The 20,903-nt window shown below is 37.1% G+C and overlaps 1 protein-coding gene across 3 annotated transcripts in view; it reads left to right on the plus strand.

Moving 5' to 3' along the window:
- EML5 (EMAP like 5) overlaps window positions 1–20,903 on the plus strand; it is a 115,722-nt gene that overhangs the window by 91,314 nt on the left and 3,505 nt on the right. For all 3 annotated transcript variants that reach the window (XM_086463571.1, XM_086463572.1, XM_086463573.1), the window contains 11 exons: window positions 3,522–3,600; window positions 4,672–4,801; window positions 5,446–5,544; window positions 7,672–7,692; window positions 10,566–10,739; window positions 12,160–12,368; window positions 14,361–14,518; window positions 17,769–17,883; window positions 18,373–18,561; window positions 18,757–18,929; window positions 20,210–20,372. In XM_086463571.1, coding sequence (XP_086319697.1) covers window positions 3,522–3,600; window positions 4,672–4,801; window positions 5,446–5,544; window positions 7,672–7,692; window positions 10,566–10,739; window positions 12,160–12,368; window positions 14,361–14,518; window positions 17,769–17,883; window positions 18,373–18,561; window positions 18,757–18,929; window positions 20,210–20,372 — 1,510 coding nt within the window. The remainder of the gene's footprint in view (window positions 1–3,521; window positions 3,601–4,671; window positions 4,802–5,445; window positions 5,545–7,671; window positions 7,693–10,565; window positions 10,740–12,159; window positions 12,369–14,360; window positions 14,519–17,768; window positions 17,884–18,372; window positions 18,562–18,756; window positions 18,930–20,209; window positions 20,373–20,903) is intronic.

Consider the following 20,903-nt stretch of genomic DNA (forward strand, 5'->3'; position numbering starts at 1 on the left):
TTAGGACTAACAAAATCACTGGTATACAGTCTTCCAATTTTTGACACTTCAGCATTGTTCCTGATTTCCATGTTTAAAGAGAGAAGGGTATGTTGTGTTTGCTTAATTTAGAAAAGGATTTAAAATCAGCATTATGTAAGTGGTTTTTAAGGAACCACTTTTGTATAAGTCGCATTCGTAAGTGTGCTCCTAGTTACCTAATAAATGAGCAGCAATTTTGGAGGTATCAAAGGAATTAAGGAATTCAAATTGTAATTCAAAGTAATAAACTGTAGGTAGGAAAAAAAATGGTTAGCAGCTCTTAATATCATTAACCTGCTACACAAATCAGGTGTTAGATATAATTCTTAGCCATAAAATAATAGGATATGTATAATCATGGGTATGTGCAATTCATTTAACTTGTTAACTCTGTTCATTCTTCAAAGACTTTTGATTGCACAGGGAGAGAAATGGTTATTATTTTGCCATTTAACTTCAGAGATTGTAAGCACAAGAATTTGTTCAGTTTTAAGTAGTACTTATATTCATATGCAAAAAAAAAAAAAACACCCACACTCCAAAATACAAACAAAGCTTTGTTTCCACCTCCCCACCCCCAGCCAGCAAATTTTAATTGGACCTGGGCTTTAGTAGTTTCTCTCTTTCTCTGTCTCTTCATTTACTTGAATGAATAAGGGCAGATTTTTATTCTCTGTGTCACTGAAGTGCTGTCAGAAAGCCCATTCCCCATATCAAATCTGTCCCTTTCAATTTTTGTTCATGCATTTCAGTAGTTGATTGGATTTCATTCAATTCGAGTAGCACACAGTGATAAGGAGGCTCCTATGCACTGGGAGATACCCGTTACCTCTTGATCAGTGTATTTGTACCTGAAATTGCTCATCTACTGTGAAGGTGGGGAACAAATATGGTCAAAGACTTTTTCCTCTGCAAAACTTTAGATGACCTCTCTCCGTATGTGTTTAATGTGATGAACATTGTGACCTATTGGGAGTGTTTTCTGTTGATAATTTAGAAACTTCTAAGTGAAAATGTAGTTTGTTTATTTTTTTAAATTAAAAAGTAAGAATTTTAATTATATATAGTGGTACTATTGTTGTAATATGTCAGGCTAGATGAGGGGGTGCTAGGAGTCAGTGGTGATAGGATAGAAGAGAAGAAAGGGCCTGGAAAATAGCTGGGAAGGCTGGGAATTTCACGTCTAGTGTAAGACCTGGAAAGACCTGTTTGAAAGACAGTAGTGATTCAAGAGTGGCCATGAAATTGGATGCTGGGATTGCTGACAGAAATCAGATGTAATCCTTACTTCCTGTATTGGCCGGCTTGATTGCAGATGTGATGAGGGCAGCTGGGACTGTGCTTGGTTTGCTTTTCCTTCTCTTTTCCAAAAGTTAGGAGAGTACTTTTTCACCTTCACGGACTAAGGGACAGGATGCCATAGCTGTAAGACAGGTCCAGGCTGTAACTGAAAATGCTTTGCTTTTCTGTCACGAGGTGTATGTGAATTCCTTCTAACTGGAGACCTCAGAGAGGAAAAAATATCTGTAACTGAGGACCTTTGAGAATGAGGTCTGTGGGTGCATTCCCACCAGATAATATTCCCAGCAGAACTGAGTGTATTTAAATGCTGCTATCTTTTAATTTTTGTCTCTGAGCTAGGAAACCTTTTGTGCAGGGCCACATTGGTCTCCTTTTCTGGCCTGCATTGCTATATATGGTAGATGTCCCCAGATTTTGCCTTTACTGCCAGTTCATTAGAAGTTTGTTTTCCAAGAGTAAGAATTTTGGAGTAGCAAAAAACAAGTGTTAGACTACTGTTCTTTGGGAAGTTATAGAAGTCTTTCTCCATACTTCAGTTACTGTTCTCTGTTTTAATGTGCACTTATTTATGAATGAATATTAAATATGAACTTTACTTATTTTCCTTCATGCCTTGGATTTTCTTTTTAAATTACCGTTTCATATTTTGCTCTAGTGAGAATTTAATACAGCCCATATTCCCTCCCTGTGAAAAGACCGACAGTGTTAACTCTCCAATGGAAAGCAGCAATATTTCTTTTTAGATCTGGATTTGGATTTTCTATTGTCAAGATTTTACATTTCATAAAATCTAGATTTATGATGCTGAATTAAATATTTCAAGTACCTCCCTCTGGCCCTATTCAACCCAATAGCGAGTTTTAATAAACTTTATGTTGTTTGCATGATCTAGGCATCCAACAGACTTCTTTACCAGACAGAAATTTTTCATCATCTGTTTTACTTTTGTAGGTTTTTTTTCCCCATGGGTACTTTACAGGCTTCTAAGCCTAGAGGAATTAACTAAAGTATCTCAGAACATAGTTTATAGTTGTAGTATAATTTGCATTTATAATATGTACAAATCTTTTGATTGGTGCTATGACATCAAATTGTACTAAAATTAGGCAGGGAAGATGGTAGTTTATTTGAATAAATGAAAAAATACTTTTTGAATGTAGTTCAAAATATACAGTGTACAAACAAATCATTATTGTTAGAAAAGACACGGTGATAATTTTGCATCAAAGTAATCATTCAAGAGCAGATATGGAATTAAAAGTACTTCATACTAAAAAGGGAATATGAAAGAGCTGACCTGTTGCTTTATGTGTGGTATTAGTTTGTCATACTGCCTGCTGGATTAAGTCATCTGAATTTCATTGAAACTAGACATAGAATTTATTTTTAAGTGAATTGTTCCTCTTAAGGGTCAAACTTACAGGTTTCTTTTCATGGCCACCTATGCTGTATATATAGAATCAATAACCAATGCTTCTGCAAATTACTAGAAATAATTGCATAAATGAAACTTATTTGTTGGTATGTTTCTTTTTATATGAACAGTTGAACATAATCTGAAAGATATGTTACATGTATTTATCAAACATACCTAGTTGAGATTTCTTAATTAAATCTAGGCTATTCAGAACAGTGGAACATAAGTTATAGCTGATATTAATGCATTTGTGTGGTGATGGTTTACTTCCAACTGTGTTGATCAATAACTTATTTCTGTTGATGTAAGAGTGAATAGGCAAGTGTACCTGGAGTTCTTTACAAAGTATTACAAAAATAGAAAAAGTTAGGGCCTCCTGAAAGCATGTGGGAACAGGAATGATTATCTCAAGTATTTAAATTAATCAGGTAAGCCTTTAAAGTTTATTCAGTAAAAATTGCTCCAGAGAAGATGGAAGTACCCTAAAAATACAGCGTGAAAAAGCTAAGAACATTTTATCAGCGGTCGTTCATTGTACAACAAGCTTTTGCATTAACCTTAAGGATAGTTGAAGAATTGTCAGAAAACCTAGCATGTTAAACAAAGGTGGTTTGGTTTGATTTTCCTTTGATAGAGGTATTCCTTTTAAATATGAGTACAAATATTGGTTAAGTGAGATAGGGCTATAAGTTTTCCATATGCAGTAGCAGGTTGGAAGATATTGTGTTAGTATGGAATGGGTGACGGACAGCCTTCTCTTATTCACAGTTCTTTATTTCAGACCACCAGTTAGTAGGGCATTGCCACAGCCAGAGAAACTTCAGACAAATAATGTTGGGAAAAAAAAGAGACCTATAGAGGTAAGAAAAACATTGATCTCCTCTTCCTCTCCTTTAGGATCTTTTTTTTTTGTTTTGCCAGAAATTGACACATTTGTGGATACACTAAATATTGTTTCATTTTAACTGTATCAAAGATGGAAATACTGAATAGTGAGTAAATAGCAAAAAAAGTGGGAGAGAATTTTTTTTTTAATTGTAGAAAAGCCTGATACTACTTTTTCTTGCGACCGAAATGGAGCACAGCTTAATTCTTAGTAACAATAAAACCTTTCAAATGCGGTGTGTGGAAAGCAATTTGTCCTGTTTTATATAACTGCATTGTTAATGGGTATATTATAGCTAATAAAACTAAGCATCTTTTACAGCAGAATGGTTTTAAATTTATTTTAAAACTTTGTTTAAAATTCATCATTGTTAACATTGTTAAAATAAAATAATTTTTCAAAATCTGTTAATGATGCCTGTACCTTGGGCAGCCAGTATTTTTTCATTACATGGCCAATGGAAATATGCTCACTTTTGATTAATCTGAAGTGGAAATTTCATCTAACTTTGAAAAACGCAGTTCTTCATATCAACTGAAATATTTTGTGTGATATGAAACAAAATGTTCGGTGTAGCATAACAACAGCCTTTTGACATCAGTGTTCTAGAAGTTTTAGGCTGTAATTGAGCTTTCTTAATTGCCACCTGGAATTAAATTGTAGACCGGTGTTTGTCATTCTTTGTTTCTTAGTATCTTCTGCATTAAAAGAGCTGCTTTCTTCTTCTTGGCTCACTAAAAATTATTTATTTATATGCATGTGTATGAGTATCTCTTTCTGTGTACGTACGTGTGTGTGTGTGTACACATGGAAATACTCTACGGCATCCACCAAACAGGTGACATGACTGTATACAACAAGAATGAGCAACAATGTAAGCTGACAGGGAAGGCAGGATCTCAAACTGTTGGTTTCAGACATCGTTAAACTCCTTTTCCTTTACTGTATAAGGATGTATTTGAAAAATAAAATCCTGGAAGAGATTGTAAAGTTCATAATTGCTTTAAGGTTTTGAGTATCTAATAGATGCAAATATCTTTTTTAGGACCTAATTTTGGAGTTGGTATTTGGGTACCGAGGCAAGGACTGCAGAAACAATGTGCACTATTTGAATGATGGTGCTGATGTAATATATCATACTGCGTCTATTGGGATCTTGTATAATGTGGCAACAGGTAGGAGAAAAAACACTTGAGGAAAAATAATTCTTCACACACATGGAGTTACAGTTTATGAAGTACTGGTATGCTTTAAACCTTATAAAAGTATGTGGGAAAATTATTATTGTTTGTTGCTGAAAATTCAGTCCATAGAGATGATTCACAATAGGTGCATAAGCAAACTAAATATATTTAAATGTTTCTGGGGACTGAATTTTGAAGGAAGTCTTTTGAAAGGTTTTATTATTTTGGTATTAGCTTTCTGAAATTGGCTTGTTAAAATGATCACAGAAACTAAAACAGCTGAACAATGGGGTCATTATAGTTGTTTAATGTTTTTTCTAAGACTAAGTTAATTATTTTTCATTTCGTTTACTTTTCAGTCCCCTGTATCACATACATTCATTCCCAATAACCAATTTAGTTTAGATAACTTAGACCTTTTAAAGAGTAACACAATGCCACTTTTTTCAGTGATACTTAGGCAACCTGATCTAGAATACTTGAGGGAATAGTTCAGAGTTAGTGAGTGCTCTGTGTTAAAATTGAGATAAAAAATTAGAAGTTTCTGTTTCCTGGTTTTAAGCTCCAAACTGCAACATGACCGTAGCATTGCTTTAATGATTTAATTAGATGGACCTTTTTTTTTTTTTCCCTAGGCTCTCAGTCTTTTTACCAGGAACACAATGATGATATTTTGTGCCTCACTGTAAATCAGCACCCCAAGTTTACCAACATAGTGGCAACTGGCCAAGTAGGTATGTTTGTATTTTTGTAAAAAGAAATTAACATAGGAGCATGCAATTAGGGCCTTGTGAGTTCATGATAAATCACAAAAAAATTTGATTATGCTATCTCCGTTTGTATGAGTGTTACTCAGTTACCTGTCCTCTTTATATGTTTCTTTGAGTGTGATTTAATAAAGTTGAACAAAAATCATTGAGGCATGAAAGAAGATTAAGCTTATCTTTTGTTTGGAGTGTTATCAAAAATATTTTTTTTAGAAATCTTAAGCCCCATTAAATTAGTCTGGTTTTATTTAACTGTCAGCTTGTATTAGGCCTTCCAGAGAGTCATAGCCCTTCCAAAGAAGCTTAATTGTCCTATCCTTCTTTTCTATGTGGACTAAACCCAGAATTCTTAAAATTCTTAAAACCTACTTTATGTAGGTTTTATCTCATCAGGCAGATTTATAATACCTACTTGGTGTTTTGATAATACATCGTTGTAATATTCTAGGCAGAACGAAAACCCTAATGATGTTTCGCTACAGATAAATTTAGATTTAGGGGGAAAATATGTGTGTTTCTTAGTAACATTAAAATTGATCTATGAACTAACCAGGTTAAAAAAAAAAAAAGGGGGAAAAAACACCCCCAAAACCCCAACACTCTGCATCTGCATAGCTGAACTAATACTGCTGTTTCTAAATTTTACAGAACAGTGTAATTTTTTGAGTCCTACAACCCAGTTACAGTTTTTACCTTCAGTTGTTTCTCAGCAGATTCAAAACCATGTTGTTTTCCTTAGTGGGTAGAATACAAAAACCTCGCAATATATTTTAGCCAGAACAGCTTTTTTTGTTTTTTGTTTTTTTTTTTTCTGTAGGTTTGTTTTAGATGTTTCATCTAAATATGGTCAGTTTGTCAGAGTTTATTACCTGCTTCCCTCTGTCTTTTGGATTTTTAAGTGCATTTCTCATTAAAATTGGCTCATTGATAGTAGTAACTGCTTAGCTAAAATAGCTTCATTTCTTTGTGAGCTTCTTGCCTCACATCAATTTAAAGTCATTGATGGAAATTATTTAAATAGAACAAATTATCAGCAGATTTTTGCCTATAGTTTGATTGCAAAGAACATTTGCAGGAATTACAGACTTTTTCTTGTCTTTAGGAATTTGCCTTTTCAGCGTATTTTTTAATCTGGCCCTGTTTGTCTTTACATAGATAGAATATACGGGAAGAATGTAGGCCTAATGTGAAAATTTGTTCTTTGCCTGGATTTTCTTCAGTGTTCATCTTACTCAAGAAGAAACACAGAACCCTTAATGCTTTTTTATTTCATAATCATTTCTACATCAACTAGCAGTAGAACAATTTTAACTGTTTTGTAACGTGGATTAAGGCATATAAATCAAGAGAAGATGACACTTGAAAATTAAACTACAAACTGTATTTTTAAGGACAGAATTAAATCTGAAAAATGAGCTGGAAGCAAAATATCTTCAAACAACGCTTATTTTTAGATTCTGAACAGATGTTAAAGAGTACATACGCCATAAAGAACATACTTAACTGCTGCTACTTTTCCTACTGATACGACTGGCACAAACACAGCTTCACCATCATGATTTAAATCTTCAAAAGATTTACAGAAACATTATTTCAAGTATTTTTAAACAGTAATGCTGTCGTGCAGAGTCTCGGTAATATTTCCCAGTACCTGAACCTTTATAATCCTGTTTTTTTAAATGCTCCTATAGAAGAACATTGTGAAGATCAGACTCAAACATTACTTCTTAGCAGAATTGCAGTCAGCAATTCTTTTTTTTCACTTAATTTGTTAAAATATCAGTAGCACGTAAAATATGCGTTTTATTTAGTTTGGCAGAGAGAGGCCTAACATACACCAAAACTTAGATTTTTGTGTTGTAACTCAAAATGGAAATCAAAATATATTCATTCTAGGAATTTTTATTTCTGATGTGACCACCTTTTATCAGTAATTGTTCATCTTTAACACTGAAAGCAGTACTGGTGCTGCTGCAATGCAGAGAGATGACATCAAGGTGTGTGTTAAGAAATTACACTAAATGTGGCATATATTTTCTCCAGCGCTTTTCTTATTTCTGGTCTAATTATTTTTCTGCTGCTTTTCCATTACAGGAGACTCAGCAGATATGTCAGGTAAGGGAAATAAAATTTTAACATCCTCAGGTGTAGTTAGCGTATCTAGTAGCCATCTACAGCTTTATTGAGCAATAAGTGACGTGAATTCGTTTTTAGTTTATTAAAACTCTGTATCAGTCATATTACTGTCAGCACTGAATATAAACCACAACAGCTCAGCGAACTGTAAATATAGAAACAACTGAAATGTTAGAACACACTTTAAAACTACTTTTGTTATAACATATTCCCTTCTTGCTGCCCAGTGATTAGTGAGTTCTAATACATACTGCTACTGTAGCATTCCTATGTACGCTTGCAGGGTTTATAGACATGTTGGGGCTGACAATTCACATTTGTTTTAGACATTCAGTTGATTATAATTTTAAATATGCATTTCTAAAGTAAATTCCATTGAGGAGGCCTAGGTGACTGAGTGAAAAAAACCCACAATCACCTTTCACGTTTATGTATGGTTGCCATGCAGTTATTACCACTGATCCAAAGTGCTTGTTATGATGTCAGTTTGATTTTTTTCTGTATCATTCTGGGTCTTTGACAGTCTTGACTGAGCTATTTTGTATTAATACGGTGTTATTTCAACTGTAATCTTAAAAATTCATCACTGTCATGTGTGAGTGAGTACATTTGTTGCGCAGCCATAATTGTCCTGTGACACATCTTCAGAGATGCATAAATGTGTGTTCATGTGTACCTGTAAAGTATAATAATCTTGATGTGCATCTAAAGTTTGTTCTGTGAATAACAAATGTATAATGGCATTTTTAATGTGTGTTGACTTCTTTTAAATATGCTGTATTGTGCTTGCTCTAAGGATGGGAGGAAGAATATAGGTACCTTTTCCCACACTTTTAAACTGTATAAAAGAAGCAGTGATGTTATGGTTGTTTATATGAAAGAACATCTCCAGTCCTGCATATAATGCCCGGAGACTTTCCCTCTCTCACTTGCCTTCTTCCTACTTCAACTTTAATTTGAGCTTGTGTATATTACTAAATTCTGTTGTCACTGCCTGAAACCAGCACTCACTTTTTTCTTCTTTATGGAACCATTAGTCTGGAATCCAAGCTGCTGCCTACCTTCATTAGAAAGTTGCTTAGTTTCACTTAAAATGTGTTGATGGTTATTTGGCACGTTTCTTACTGACAGCTTTTGCTTTTCTAGTTCCAGTTTTCTGTTGTCTACGGTGATGCAGGTGTTCTTGAAGCAGTAATATTTGTAATAGGCTGGAATGGCAAATTAAGTTTCATAATGACTTGATACAGATTTGCTTCATCTTACTGAAGATACTTTTTTACCCTACCAGCCCATGGTAGCTTTCGCTAACTTCTCCCAGCAGGAAATGACACCTTAGAAAATCTCTTGTGAGAGCAGATGTTGAGCAGCTGGAGTACTCCACAAGCAGGACTCAATGTTAGGACAGAGACTTTCAGAAGAAAACCTTCAAGTAGGAGGACTCAAGAGTACATATTCTCTGTCCTGCAAATCTTGCTCTGAAAGATTTTGTCAGTTGTTATTCATGAAATCTAGGTGAAAGTTTCTGTCTGCCACCCAAATAAAAAATTTTGGCCAGTGTTATAGAGGAGGTGCACAGGTCGAGGACAATATAGAGTTTTACCAAGGGAGTGCTGAAGAGGGAACAATACTTCAGAGCCGTAATAAAACTTTCCCTTCCCTCAACTTTCCATAAGAACAGCAAGGATTTTGCTGAAAATTTTGAGATGTGCCAGTTGTTGCCAGCCCCTGCCCTTTCTGTTTCAATGGCATGCCTATACTATGCTGAAGTACCTCTCAAAAAGTGGTGATAACAGCATGTTGGTGCCATGAGAGGAAACGCCAATGGGAAAGAGATTATGAAGACTGTTTTGGAACAGCTGTGGAATTGTGCTCAAAAACTTAGTTTCATGTGGCTAAAATTTTACCTAGGTCCTTCTGCCTACCGTTTCTCATCATATGTGTGCCTTTGAGGGACTAGATTTAGCTGATTAGAAACACAAAGCATGAAGCTGAAATAGAATTTAGTTTCTGTGAATCTGGGTCTACAACAATAACCTGTAACATCCAGACTCTGCAGTCAGATTTACTAGAGATCAGAAGTAAAGAAATTTGAGAGAGAATCTTACTGTCCTGGAAATGCCCTAGATGCTTTTCAGAGATTGCAAGCTATACATGGGTTGCAAGATCTTTGGGGAAGGTGTTGCATTTGGAAAAAAAAACTAGCTGTCATCATAATAGGAATAATCACATACCTTAGTAGCCTGGGAAGGTGCATCTTGCTGCAGAGACTTTGCAGTCTAAACAATTCAAACTAAATTAAATACCTTAGTTCTTCTGCATCAGTGAGCAAGCTGCTTATTCAGCTGACATTCTCCTAAGAGAGCATGCATTTCAGACAGATGGCCATTTTGCAGAAAAGGAGATTTTGGCCTTGCACTGTAAACTAATTTCTCTATAGCTATCAGTTGTCCAAAAGCCAAATGTAGAAATTACATTCTTGATGATCTACTCAATATTTATGAAGGTTTTTGAGTTAGCATGCTGAGCTAAGTTTTACTAGGAGAAAAACAGAAGACAGCTTGTTTTCAGAGCTTCTGCTGTGCTTCAGAAGCCCAGTTACAGGTTAAGCAACATTTTCATCTCCAGTAGTGTAGTGAGGCCAGCTTCTTAGTCCTATTTAATGATCCTGTTTGCGGTAAATTGGTTTCCAAAGGGAGGCTAAAATCTCCTTTCTTTTCTTTTCTTTTTTTTTTTTTTTCTGACTGACCAGAACAATTTTATTTGTCTTATTAAATAATATTAACTGCTTCAATAAGGAAATCACTAGACATTTTCAAAATGTATACTAATTAAGTGTTTTTACATTTGTGTAGCTACAGCTCCTTCTATTCATGTGTGGGATGCAATGAACAAACAGACACTGTCGGTACTGCGGTGCTACCATTCAAAGGGCGTTTGCTCAGTCAGTTTCAGTGCCACTGGCAAACTGCTGCTGTCCGTAGGACTGGATCCTGAACATACCATTACCATTTGGAAGTGGCAGGAAGGTAGGAAAGTGATTGTTTTTGTAGAATGTGTTTATGTTGTTAGAGGTAAGTTGGCTTGAGTCAAGAGCAATTGTAGCGTAAAAATATCAGCAGATCAAAAATTGTTACCATAAATGCTATGCATTGTACAAGAAGAGGTAAACTAGATGTGCTTACCCATTCTGCTAAATGTATCTCCTTTGGAACGGTTTTGTAAAGGTCACAATAGTTCACTGATTTCCAGTTAGAATAATTAAAGAAAATTGTAGTTTTCATTCTTCACACACACCCGTCGTTTCTTTGCTGCTTGGTAAAAACTCTCTATAAAATCTTTTTTTTTTTTTTTTTTCTTCCAGAAGAAATGTTCTGTTCTTCTGTGTTCTTATTCTCTGAAGTGTGGTTACTGACTGGGTGATTGTAGTCCTAAAATTATCCCCCCAAAACTGCACATTGCAGAAATGTGATGCCAGTACAGCTTCTCTGTGCAGTTATGTAATTGGTGTCTTAAACTGTACTACATGTTTCCAGTTCAGCTTTGATCTGAGTTCAGGATTTAGGCTAAAGTGATTTGGTCAGCTCCTTTCCTCCTGTCTGTCTGGCAAAGCCATGCCCAGATTATGAAACTGATTCTCTAGTGTTAGGGATTTATTTCCTCTCTCTTTGGAGATTTCTGTTGATCAGCTAGTATCTCTCAGAAGTTTAAAGATCAGCTATCAAGGTAATAAAAAGTGATCCTTCACAGCTTGTCTGCTGGATCCCGTGGAGCTGGATGCAGTGTCAAATGTGTATTCATACAGTCTTAGGCAGTGTGAAGGATGTGTGGTAGAAGTCCATGCAGCAAATCACTGCCCTCTCAGTTAGAATGTGCCTGTGCTCATTCTTAAGAGTTGATACAGGTTCAACGTGGCAGATAAGGATCCAGGTCGAGCAGTCTTCACATGAGCCAAAATGTCTGATTGTAACACCTCTGAACAGGCTGGAAAAGCATTACCTTTGAATCTAAGACCATATGTCACAAAGCCGGTTTCTGCATTTTCTGCAGAAAGAAGAAAGTTTTTTAACTTTGGACAAAATTTGCAGAGAAGTCATTCATTAGTCTCTTGTAATTTGTTCAGAGTTGGGGATTTTCAGAGGGGTCACAGGAATTTAAGAGGAGAGGGAATCTTACTTGGATCTGAGCTCCTAACTCTTGAAGCCTCGAGGAAGTTGCAAACTAGATGGCACCTTCATTAGGCGCTACACTTTGCGACTTGATCTTATTAAGTGATTTTTTTTTTTATCTGCATCTTAATTTAGTTTTCATTTAGGAGCAGTTTGTGCTTTTCTTCCCAACCTGTGTGGTCTTGGATGACTCATCATTCTCCATAATTTTTATTTTTTTTTTAACCATAAATGTGTATTTTTCTCAGCAAATTCAAAATATGCATTTTCTTTCTGCCAGGTGCCAAAATTGCTAGCCGAGCTGGTCATAACCAGCGTATATTTGTAGCAGAATTCAGACCAGATTCAGATACACAGTTTGTTTCTGTGGGAGTAAAACATGTGAGGTTCTGGACACTGGCTGGAAGAGCTCTTCTCAGTAAAAAAGGGCTGCTGAGCTCCATAGAAGATGCACGAATGCAAACGATGTTATCTGTAGCTTTTGGAGCGGTACGTACCTTAACAAACTATTTTAAAATGCATACAAACAATTTTTTTTTTACTCTTTTGCCTTTATTCAGTTCAATGAGACTTTTCTCATACCTGCTAATGAGTATGTCAGTTGTTTTATTAAACTCAGTTTAGCAGTTCTAATACTTGCCTGCTAGTTAGAACTAATACCAGCTTTCTTCAGAACAGAAAAGAAGAAAGATGATGGGTTTGTATGTTTTCAAAAGAAACAAATATAGGTGCTTTGAGCTGATAATATACTGCTTGGTATTTAATCCAGGTGAAAGAAAGCTGACTCTAGACTGCAGGAGCCAAACAGTAGGAAGTGAGGGTAATTTTATGGCCACCTGGGGGTGATTGTATTATAATCTGTATGCATTACTACTCACAGGCTGATCTGAGAGCAGCATTGTCCTGGGGCATTCGTTAACATCTATGACTGTTAACGGCCACAGTAGGGTTTTGTTTTGCTTTGGGTTTTTTGCTGTTGGTTTTTTTTTTTTTTTTTGACAGATGCAGGCCTTGTTGCCAAGTTCCACAGCTTTGCCATTTCAGAAGTTGCTTTGTATGAGCAGCACTCATCTCTACAGCTGGGCAGATAGCCATACGTTTCTTTTGTGAAATGGTGCTTCTCTTTCATTGCATGTGTTACTGTCCTGCTTGCTGATCTGCCTGTTGGGTCCAGACTGAATTTATACTATTGATTTTGATTTTTGAAACTGTAACTGGTCTGTAGTTTCATTTTTCGTGAGACTGTCTTTTCCAGAGTGGTGTCTCTCAGGTACATCTGATATAAGAGAGAGTCCTACAAAATAGCAAGATACCTTCCAAATGATAACTGTTAGAAATGCACAGCCCAGGTGTTAGTCTGGGATTTGGGAAACTCGGTGAACTTTCTTATGGAGGGGCAGATTCTTAGCATGAAAGTCAGTCTGTATGCTGAATGTCCTGGAGTATGGTATGAGATTGGTTGAGGATGCAGAGCCTGCAGGGGTGTTGTAAAAAACTGTGCAAACTGAATAAAGCCAAACCCGGTGTGTTCTCCATGTTTCTTGTAGGGAGCAGTTCTGGAAGTGCTTTTCTTCTTTGAGTTTGTCTCAGAAGAAACTAGTTCAGGTGCTCCTAAACAGGAGCTGGAAACAGCCCAACAGTTATGCTGTGAGGATGGTCAGAGGATCTGCTCCCAAGTTCATTTCCAGTCCTCTTTTATTTACTCATTTATTAGGGCACCCACCCACCCCCACCCCACCCCCCTAAAAAAAGGATGTAGAACATCAGCCCACCTCAGCCAAGGAAAGTGTTCTTACCAAGTCTATACATGCATACTGGTACTCTAAAATACTACACGTGGTACAGAACTTGAGGATTATTCACATAAGTTACTAAAACAGTTTTGCACAATAACCAGTTCCTGATGGTTTTAAGTGTATCACAATAAATTGCACTTAAATTTCAGAGGTAAATTTATTTTTATTACCTTTCAAAAACAGGGAGCAGAACTGAAGAACAGGCAGCTTTTAGTTCTGAGTTAAGTCAAACTGTTTTCCTCATAAACTAATGGTTGCTGTAATCCACCTTCAGCTAACAACAAAAATGACTGCAGGCGTAATGTACATAGCAAGGGAGTGCAAATTGCCTGTTTGTATGAAATGTCAAAACTGTTCTTGTTTTTTCTGCATTTTTACTGCAGTTTGCACACCTGATAGGCTGAAAATGTAGATAACCCTATGGCCAAAGCTCAAGTCATTGCATTTCTTCTTGCAGTGCAGAGCCTATTAGCTACAGGAAAACATGTTTCAGACTTCAAGCAAGAATATAGTAGCTCATTGTTTTGTCCCTGAGGTTCTTATTGCCCCTTCCACAATTTGCTCTTCTACAGCAGCAAATGAAAGCAATCTAGCCTAAATGCAAATGGTGATGATCTTTACTCTGAATGTTTTTCTTCCTGCCTTACTAAGAATCAGATGATGAGTATATTTTTCCCCTTTTCAGAATAACTTGACATTTACAGGTACTATCAGTGGAGATGTTTGTGTTTGGAAAGATCATGTATTGATACGAATTGTGGCCAAAGCTCACAATGGACCTGTTTTCACAATGTACACCACATTAAGAGATGGTTTGATCGTTACAGGAGGCAAAGAAAGGCCGTGAGTCGTCTTTTTCTTTTTTCTGCATGCACATTGTATTCTTTAAAAATGGTTTGGATTAATCCAATCTAACACTAGGCCATTGAGACACCAAAGCTAGAAGAGTAGTCACTTTTGGATTGCTGAATAGGTGATAGGAAGAACAGTAGCCACCACCTCCAAAGTGTGGGTAACCCCACATGAACTTCAGGTACCTATTTTTTTTCCATTGATTATGAAGGGGGCAGGTCTAGAGTCATTAGGATCCTGACATGAGTGCCTTGCTTAAGTACCTAAAGTCAAGGGGGTTGAATCAGAATCTAACTGCTGTACAAGTAGTTCTTCCTAATTTCAACTTTTAGGTAAACAGTCATCTTTCTGAAGCACATGTACAAGCTTCTTCAGGCATACTATTGATGGCTTTACATTATTTTGGTTAAAAATAATAGGCAAGTGTAAAATAAATTATATGAATGGATTATCAATTATACTGCATTACATCAGTCAGGTAACATTTCTCCAAGTGCAGATATACAATTACCAAAAAGGTGGTACAGTTCTCCCTCCTTAAGCTGAAAAGGGATGAACTATTATAATCAAAAGTAGCCTTAACATCACCTGTCATGTTACTAAGTGGTTCAATAGTATTTATCACAACAGTATTATTTTTAGGAGAAGACAAAAACATTGAGTTTGAAATGTAGCTTTAAGCATTAAAAAGTTGCCTAGTCCTTGGTGGGTTACTTCTTCTGTAGTTGAACTGAGATTGTTAATCCAAGTAATTTTCACAACTGTGATTGAATAAATGAATGATAACTATTATAATAGCATAATGCACAGCTTCTTTTAAAGGAAGGATCTTTTAGTTATGATGGCAAAGGCAAAATGTCTTCTCTCAAATCTAAGGTACAGCAACATCCTTTGTTTCTGGGATTATAAGCAAAATATGTCTTCAAGCATTTTAGTTTTTTTTCTTAGGGCCATGATAATGATAAAGGAAAAATAGATGCTTTGGCCATAGTACAGTCCATCTGATGGCATGATAATACCCCATTTTGTGGGACACAGGCCACTTACTACCTTTTCCTTAAATAGTACTTAAAGAGCCTGGTTGATGTTCAGACCCAGCTGAAAACTTATTTACTCCTGTGCTTGAAATATTTTCTTCTGGTATTTATAAAACATGACCATGTTTTTATTTGGTGAATGTTCTCTCTACCACTTAGCTTCAGAGCCTCTTAATAATTAGTGTTTGGCCTGAAAGAAATAGTAATGAATAACAGTGAGAAACAATAATTCATCTCCTATGGGAAAATGAAGTATTGAAAGTGTACAAACCAAATTCTACATTTAGGAAAATTGCGTGTTTGCTTCTGCCTTGGCATTCTTAATTGCAGTTCACCAGCCTCTTTTGATAAAATCTTTTTGCTGAGTATGATGACCAGTCATATGTCAAAACAGTGCTATTAAGAAGCAAAGAATATTGCATTGCAAGGAGTAGCAATTTATAATTCGTTACAGTTCTTTTAGTAATAGTAGTACAAAAGCAGTAATTGCATCTAAACTTTCTGGAGTTCTTTGTCAGGGGTTGTTCAGTAACCAAAGTTGTAACACTGGCAGCTCAATATTGTGGAACATTATATTTTCTTTTCTGTTGTGGAAGATTCTTTTCTCTTTGAAGACAGATAAAACATGTCCCACCTCAACTAGAAATAACAGATTTATAACTTTCATTAAACTTCATCTCCTTTTTAAAAGCTTTTTTTTATTTTAATGTGTTCTTGACTGAAATACCAATTCTCTTGAAAGTGGATGGGAAATGCTTAGTGCTTTCATGATTAATACTTACTAGTTGGGTATCTTGTGCCATTAACAGTGTTATTTTTTTTTCCCCCTGTATCTTTGTCATTTATTTCACAGCAGTGAAAATCTTGAAATTTTCACAAAAGTTAAAAACTTTTGTCATTTATTTCGCAGTAGTAAAATACATACCTTTCCTGTTTCCCTCAACTATATTTTGATAATCTTTGCCTGTATTAATAAGATGGCAGTTTTTTCACACACTTAACTGTTCTTTTGACTAGACAAATTCCCTAAGAGCTACTAATTCAGACTAAGCTTAGCAGTGCCCATCTTTCAACATGGTCTGTAAAGTAGTACAGCAAGGACTTTAAATCAGTATTTCTTGCTTACCTAGGAGGCTCAGCATATTAACATCATGCGTTCAATAAAAACAAATGGAATCTTTAATGATTTAAAACATACTAAAATGCCTCATTTACAATACATTACATTAAATAATATAGTTCTTTCATATATTAGTTATCTTTTTTGTGCCAGCCATTTTCATAGAATGGTTTGGGTTGGAAGGGATCTTAAAGATCATTTAGTTCCAACCCCCCTGCCATGGGCAGAGACACCTTCCACTAGACCAGGTAGCTCTACGCCCCATCCAACCTGGCCTTGAACACTGCCAGGGAGGGGGCAGCCACAGCTTCTCTGGGCATCCTGTGTCAGTGTCTCACCACCCTCACAGTCAAGAATTTCTTCCTAATACCTAATCTAAATCTCCCCTCTTTCAGTTTGAAACCATTACCCTTCATCCTATCACCACACCCCTAACAAAGAGTCCCTCCCCACCTTTCCTGTCGGCCCCCTTGAAGTACTGGAAGGCCACTGTAAGGTCTCCCTGGAGCCTTCTCTTCTCCAGGCTGAACAACCCCAACTCTCTCAGCCTGTCCTCATAGGGGAGGTGCTCCAGCCCCCTGATCATCTTTGTGGGTCTCCTCGACCCGCTCAAGCAGGTCCATGTCTTTCTTGTACTGGGCGTCCCAGAGCTGGACACAGCACTGCAAGTGGAGTCTAACCAGAGCAGAGTAGAGGGGCAGAATCCCCTCCCTTGACCTGCTGGCCAAACTGCTTTTGATGCAGCCCAAGATGCGATGGGATTTCTGGGCTGTGAGTGCACATTGCTGGCTCATATTCAGTTTTCCATCCACCAGCACCCCCAAGTCCTTCTCCGCAGGGCTACTCTTGATCCACTCATCACCCAGCCTGTGTTTGTGCTTGGGATTGCCCCGACCCATGTGCAGGACCTTGCACTTGGCCTGGATGGCTTCCCTTCCCTCCAGCATGTCAGCTGCACCACACAGCTTGGTGTTGTCGGCAAACTTGCTGAGGGTGCACTCAGTCCCACTGTCCATGTCGCCAACAAAGATGTTAAACAGCACTGGTCCTATTGTACTCATGGTTGTTCCGGATTTCTTCATAGTTCAAAGGAAGGAGGAGCAGTTAAGCTATGGGATCAAGAGCTGAAACGATGTCGTGCCTTCAGACTAGAGACAGGACAAATGACGGACTGTGTTCGCTCTGTTTGTAGAGGCAAGGTAAAGAAGGCGTCGTGTCTTTAAAATAAAGCTTATAATTTGTGGATTGATCTATAGCATTCAATATATGATAAATTGCTTCCTCTTTCTCTTATAATTAGTATTTGAAATTAAAGGTTGAGCTAGAAGGTGTCTACAACTGATTTTACAGCAGGAAAAAAAATCTGCTTTGGGAGATCTTACTCTTATTTAGGATAGTATTCTGTATATATTTTTATTAAAGTCTAACTAAGGATTTCTTTTCTATTTCCTTTTCACACTTGAAATATCTGACTTCCAAGCAATAACTCAACTAGTGTCATGACTTTTATGCAGCTTTGTACTTTAGTAAATCACAGAGGAGTTTAAAAAATTGTCTTGGATTATTTGATTACTTGATTTCAGCAAACGTTCTTGACAGAACTGTAGCTTTGGCTTATACCTCTATTAATCTTCATCACGAGCAGTTAATGTGTTATATCAGAGATAATTCTTTCACTGTTGTTCAAGGGGAAGATTCTTGTTGGGACAAGAAATGCCGAAATAATTGAAGTTGGAGAAAAAAATGCTGCATGTAACATTTTAATTAATGGTCATATGGATGGACCAATCTGGGGCCTAGCAACGCATCCTTCCAGAGATTTTTTCCTTTCTGCTGCAGAAGATGGCACAGTAAGACTCTGGGATATTGCTGAAAAGGTAGGTGTTGGAGAATAATTGTTATTTAGGAAAAAGAAAAATCCTAGACATGTAGTGGTGTTGAGGAATGGAAACTTGTTTTTTAATGTATTCTGACAATAATGCATATGATAGTGTCAAACTGTTAGCATAAGGCACTTTTGAAATATGAACAAATAGAAACATTTACTCTTCTGGGGTTTTATTTCTTCACAGAAGATGCTGAACAAAGTCAGCTTAGGACACGCAGCTCGTACCGTTTGTTACAGCCCAGAAGGCGATATGGTAGCTATTGGCATGAAAAATGGAGAATTTATTATTTTGCTTGTGACCTCTCTAAAAATTTGGGGGAAAAAAAGGGACAGAAGATCAGCGATTCAGGATATCAGGTCAGAAAATACAATGCCTTTGTCTATTGTAGTATTCTGGAAATACGTATTATTTTTATTTTAAAAAAATACAATTTTATGTTATGAGAAACATTGCAGTATTTCAGAGAGCTGGAATCAATGAGTGAATTGTGGAGTTCCTGTGAGTGCTCTGATACCAGGAGTAAAAAGGGAGAGGGAGGTACATGAAGATAAGAGATAGCAGTCAGTCAAAAAACAGGCAGTACTGTAGGGGGAGTGTCAGGTGATTTGCCAAGGATTAGTTAAAATGAAGGGTGAATGGGTAAGTACATGGACAACTGGAAGAGACCCTCCTAATCAGAGGGCAGATGAGAAGGTGTGAAAAGGAGCAGGGTGAGGCGGTGCACAGGAGGTAAAATGAGATCAGACGTTTACAGATGATGACTGAGTTGCGAGAGACAATGGAAATGCCCATCTGTCAGTTTGCTCTTTGTTGTGCTTTGTTAGAAAGGACTTAGCAGAAGTAAAATTTTGCTTCTGTTTCCTGAGTGGAGGACAAGAGTGTTCCTTCTGTGAGATAAATTGATCGTGATCAGCTAAGGGAAGCTTCTGGAGAGCAAAGTGGGATAAGCGGGAGAAATACGAGCAAACTGGGACCTTGCTGCAGGAAGGCAGGAGAGGCCCTGCTAGGAGTTACGGGGTTCCTGGAATCGGAAAGCTGTCCCAAGGTGTGTCTCAGAGACAGCAGAAATAAAGAAGCTTCCCTAGTAACACAAAAGGGGCTGTGAGGAATTTGTTCAGCTCAGGAAGCTACTGAGTTTCAAGACTAGAAAGGAAAACCGGAGGAAAGAAACCACTGTGCAAAGGTACATTGGGCAGATGGAAGGTTTGATTTTCCACCTTTTTATTCAGTACATTTCATCTGGAAGGTCTGGCTTTCCTTCATTTACAGCATTTCGTTTTTCTAGTTTATAGCCTTGTAAGTATAGTGTTAGAGAGTCAAAGTCATCAGGGGCATGTTACAAAGTTCTTAGACTGTTGGGGTGATAGTGGGATCAGGTAATGAACAGTTATTCCAGAGATGTTCTCAGTTCACTTATATGTGACAGCTGTACGAAAATTATTGCCACCTTCCACTGCATGTATGTTCCCTGAAAATTTTCTTTCAAAAGTGACGTTGCTTAGCAGATGAAATACTCTGCCGCCCTCTTTAGTTCTGGATAGCAGGCGGTTGAAATGTAAATTTACCTATGCTTCTCAAATACTAGAATCTGTTGTAGGTGCCAACCTGTGTTCATAAAACCCTTTTATCTGTTCAGGTTTAGCCCAGATTCTCGTTACTTAGCAGTCGGTTCCAGTGAGAATGCAGTGGATTTTTATGATCTGACTTTGGGTCCCACGCTAAATCGAGTCAGCTATTGCAAAGATATCCCAAGTTTTGTGATCCAGATGGACTTCTCTGCAGATAGCTCTTATCTCCAGGTATCAGTCATTAATTGTTGAAGATACTGAATGGAAAACGCACTCATGACAGATCCTCTGCAAGTATTCTCCTTTGACAACTGCTACATTTTGTAGTGAAATGCTGGAGCAGTAGGTTACTGTCACTAGACTGTTACTTGATTGTAGTGGTAAGTGCATGATGAAAATAGTTATCCTGGATATTAAATACAAGAAATAAGCATAGGAACAAGAAACAGTTTTCAAAATCACTGTAGTGTGTCCTCCTGCCTTTTTACCTCTGTGGTGCTGATGGGCTATCTTAAAAGAAGAAGGAGTACAGTCTGTCATCCTGTAAGCCCCAGGGACCTGTGAAGTCTTCATCACCCTGACCAGAATGGTAGCTTTACAGATCATTTCAGTGCTAGCCTTCATGGAGCAGCACCAGAATCATGGTATTACAACTCCAGCCACAGGGCTCAAGACATTTCTTAAAACCAAAGAGTACTTTGCTTTCTATGTTTTGTTCACATCTCAGAGGAGGAATAAGCTTCTCTCACTATCAAATCAACA

This window comes from Leptosomus discolor, chromosome 3, assembly GCF_034619465.1.
Source record: "Leptosomus discolor isolate bLepDis1 chromosome 3, bLepDis1.hap2, whole genome shotgun sequence".
Classification (NCBI taxonomy): Eukaryota; Metazoa; Chordata; class Aves; order Leptosomiformes; family Leptosomidae; genus Leptosomus; species Leptosomus discolor.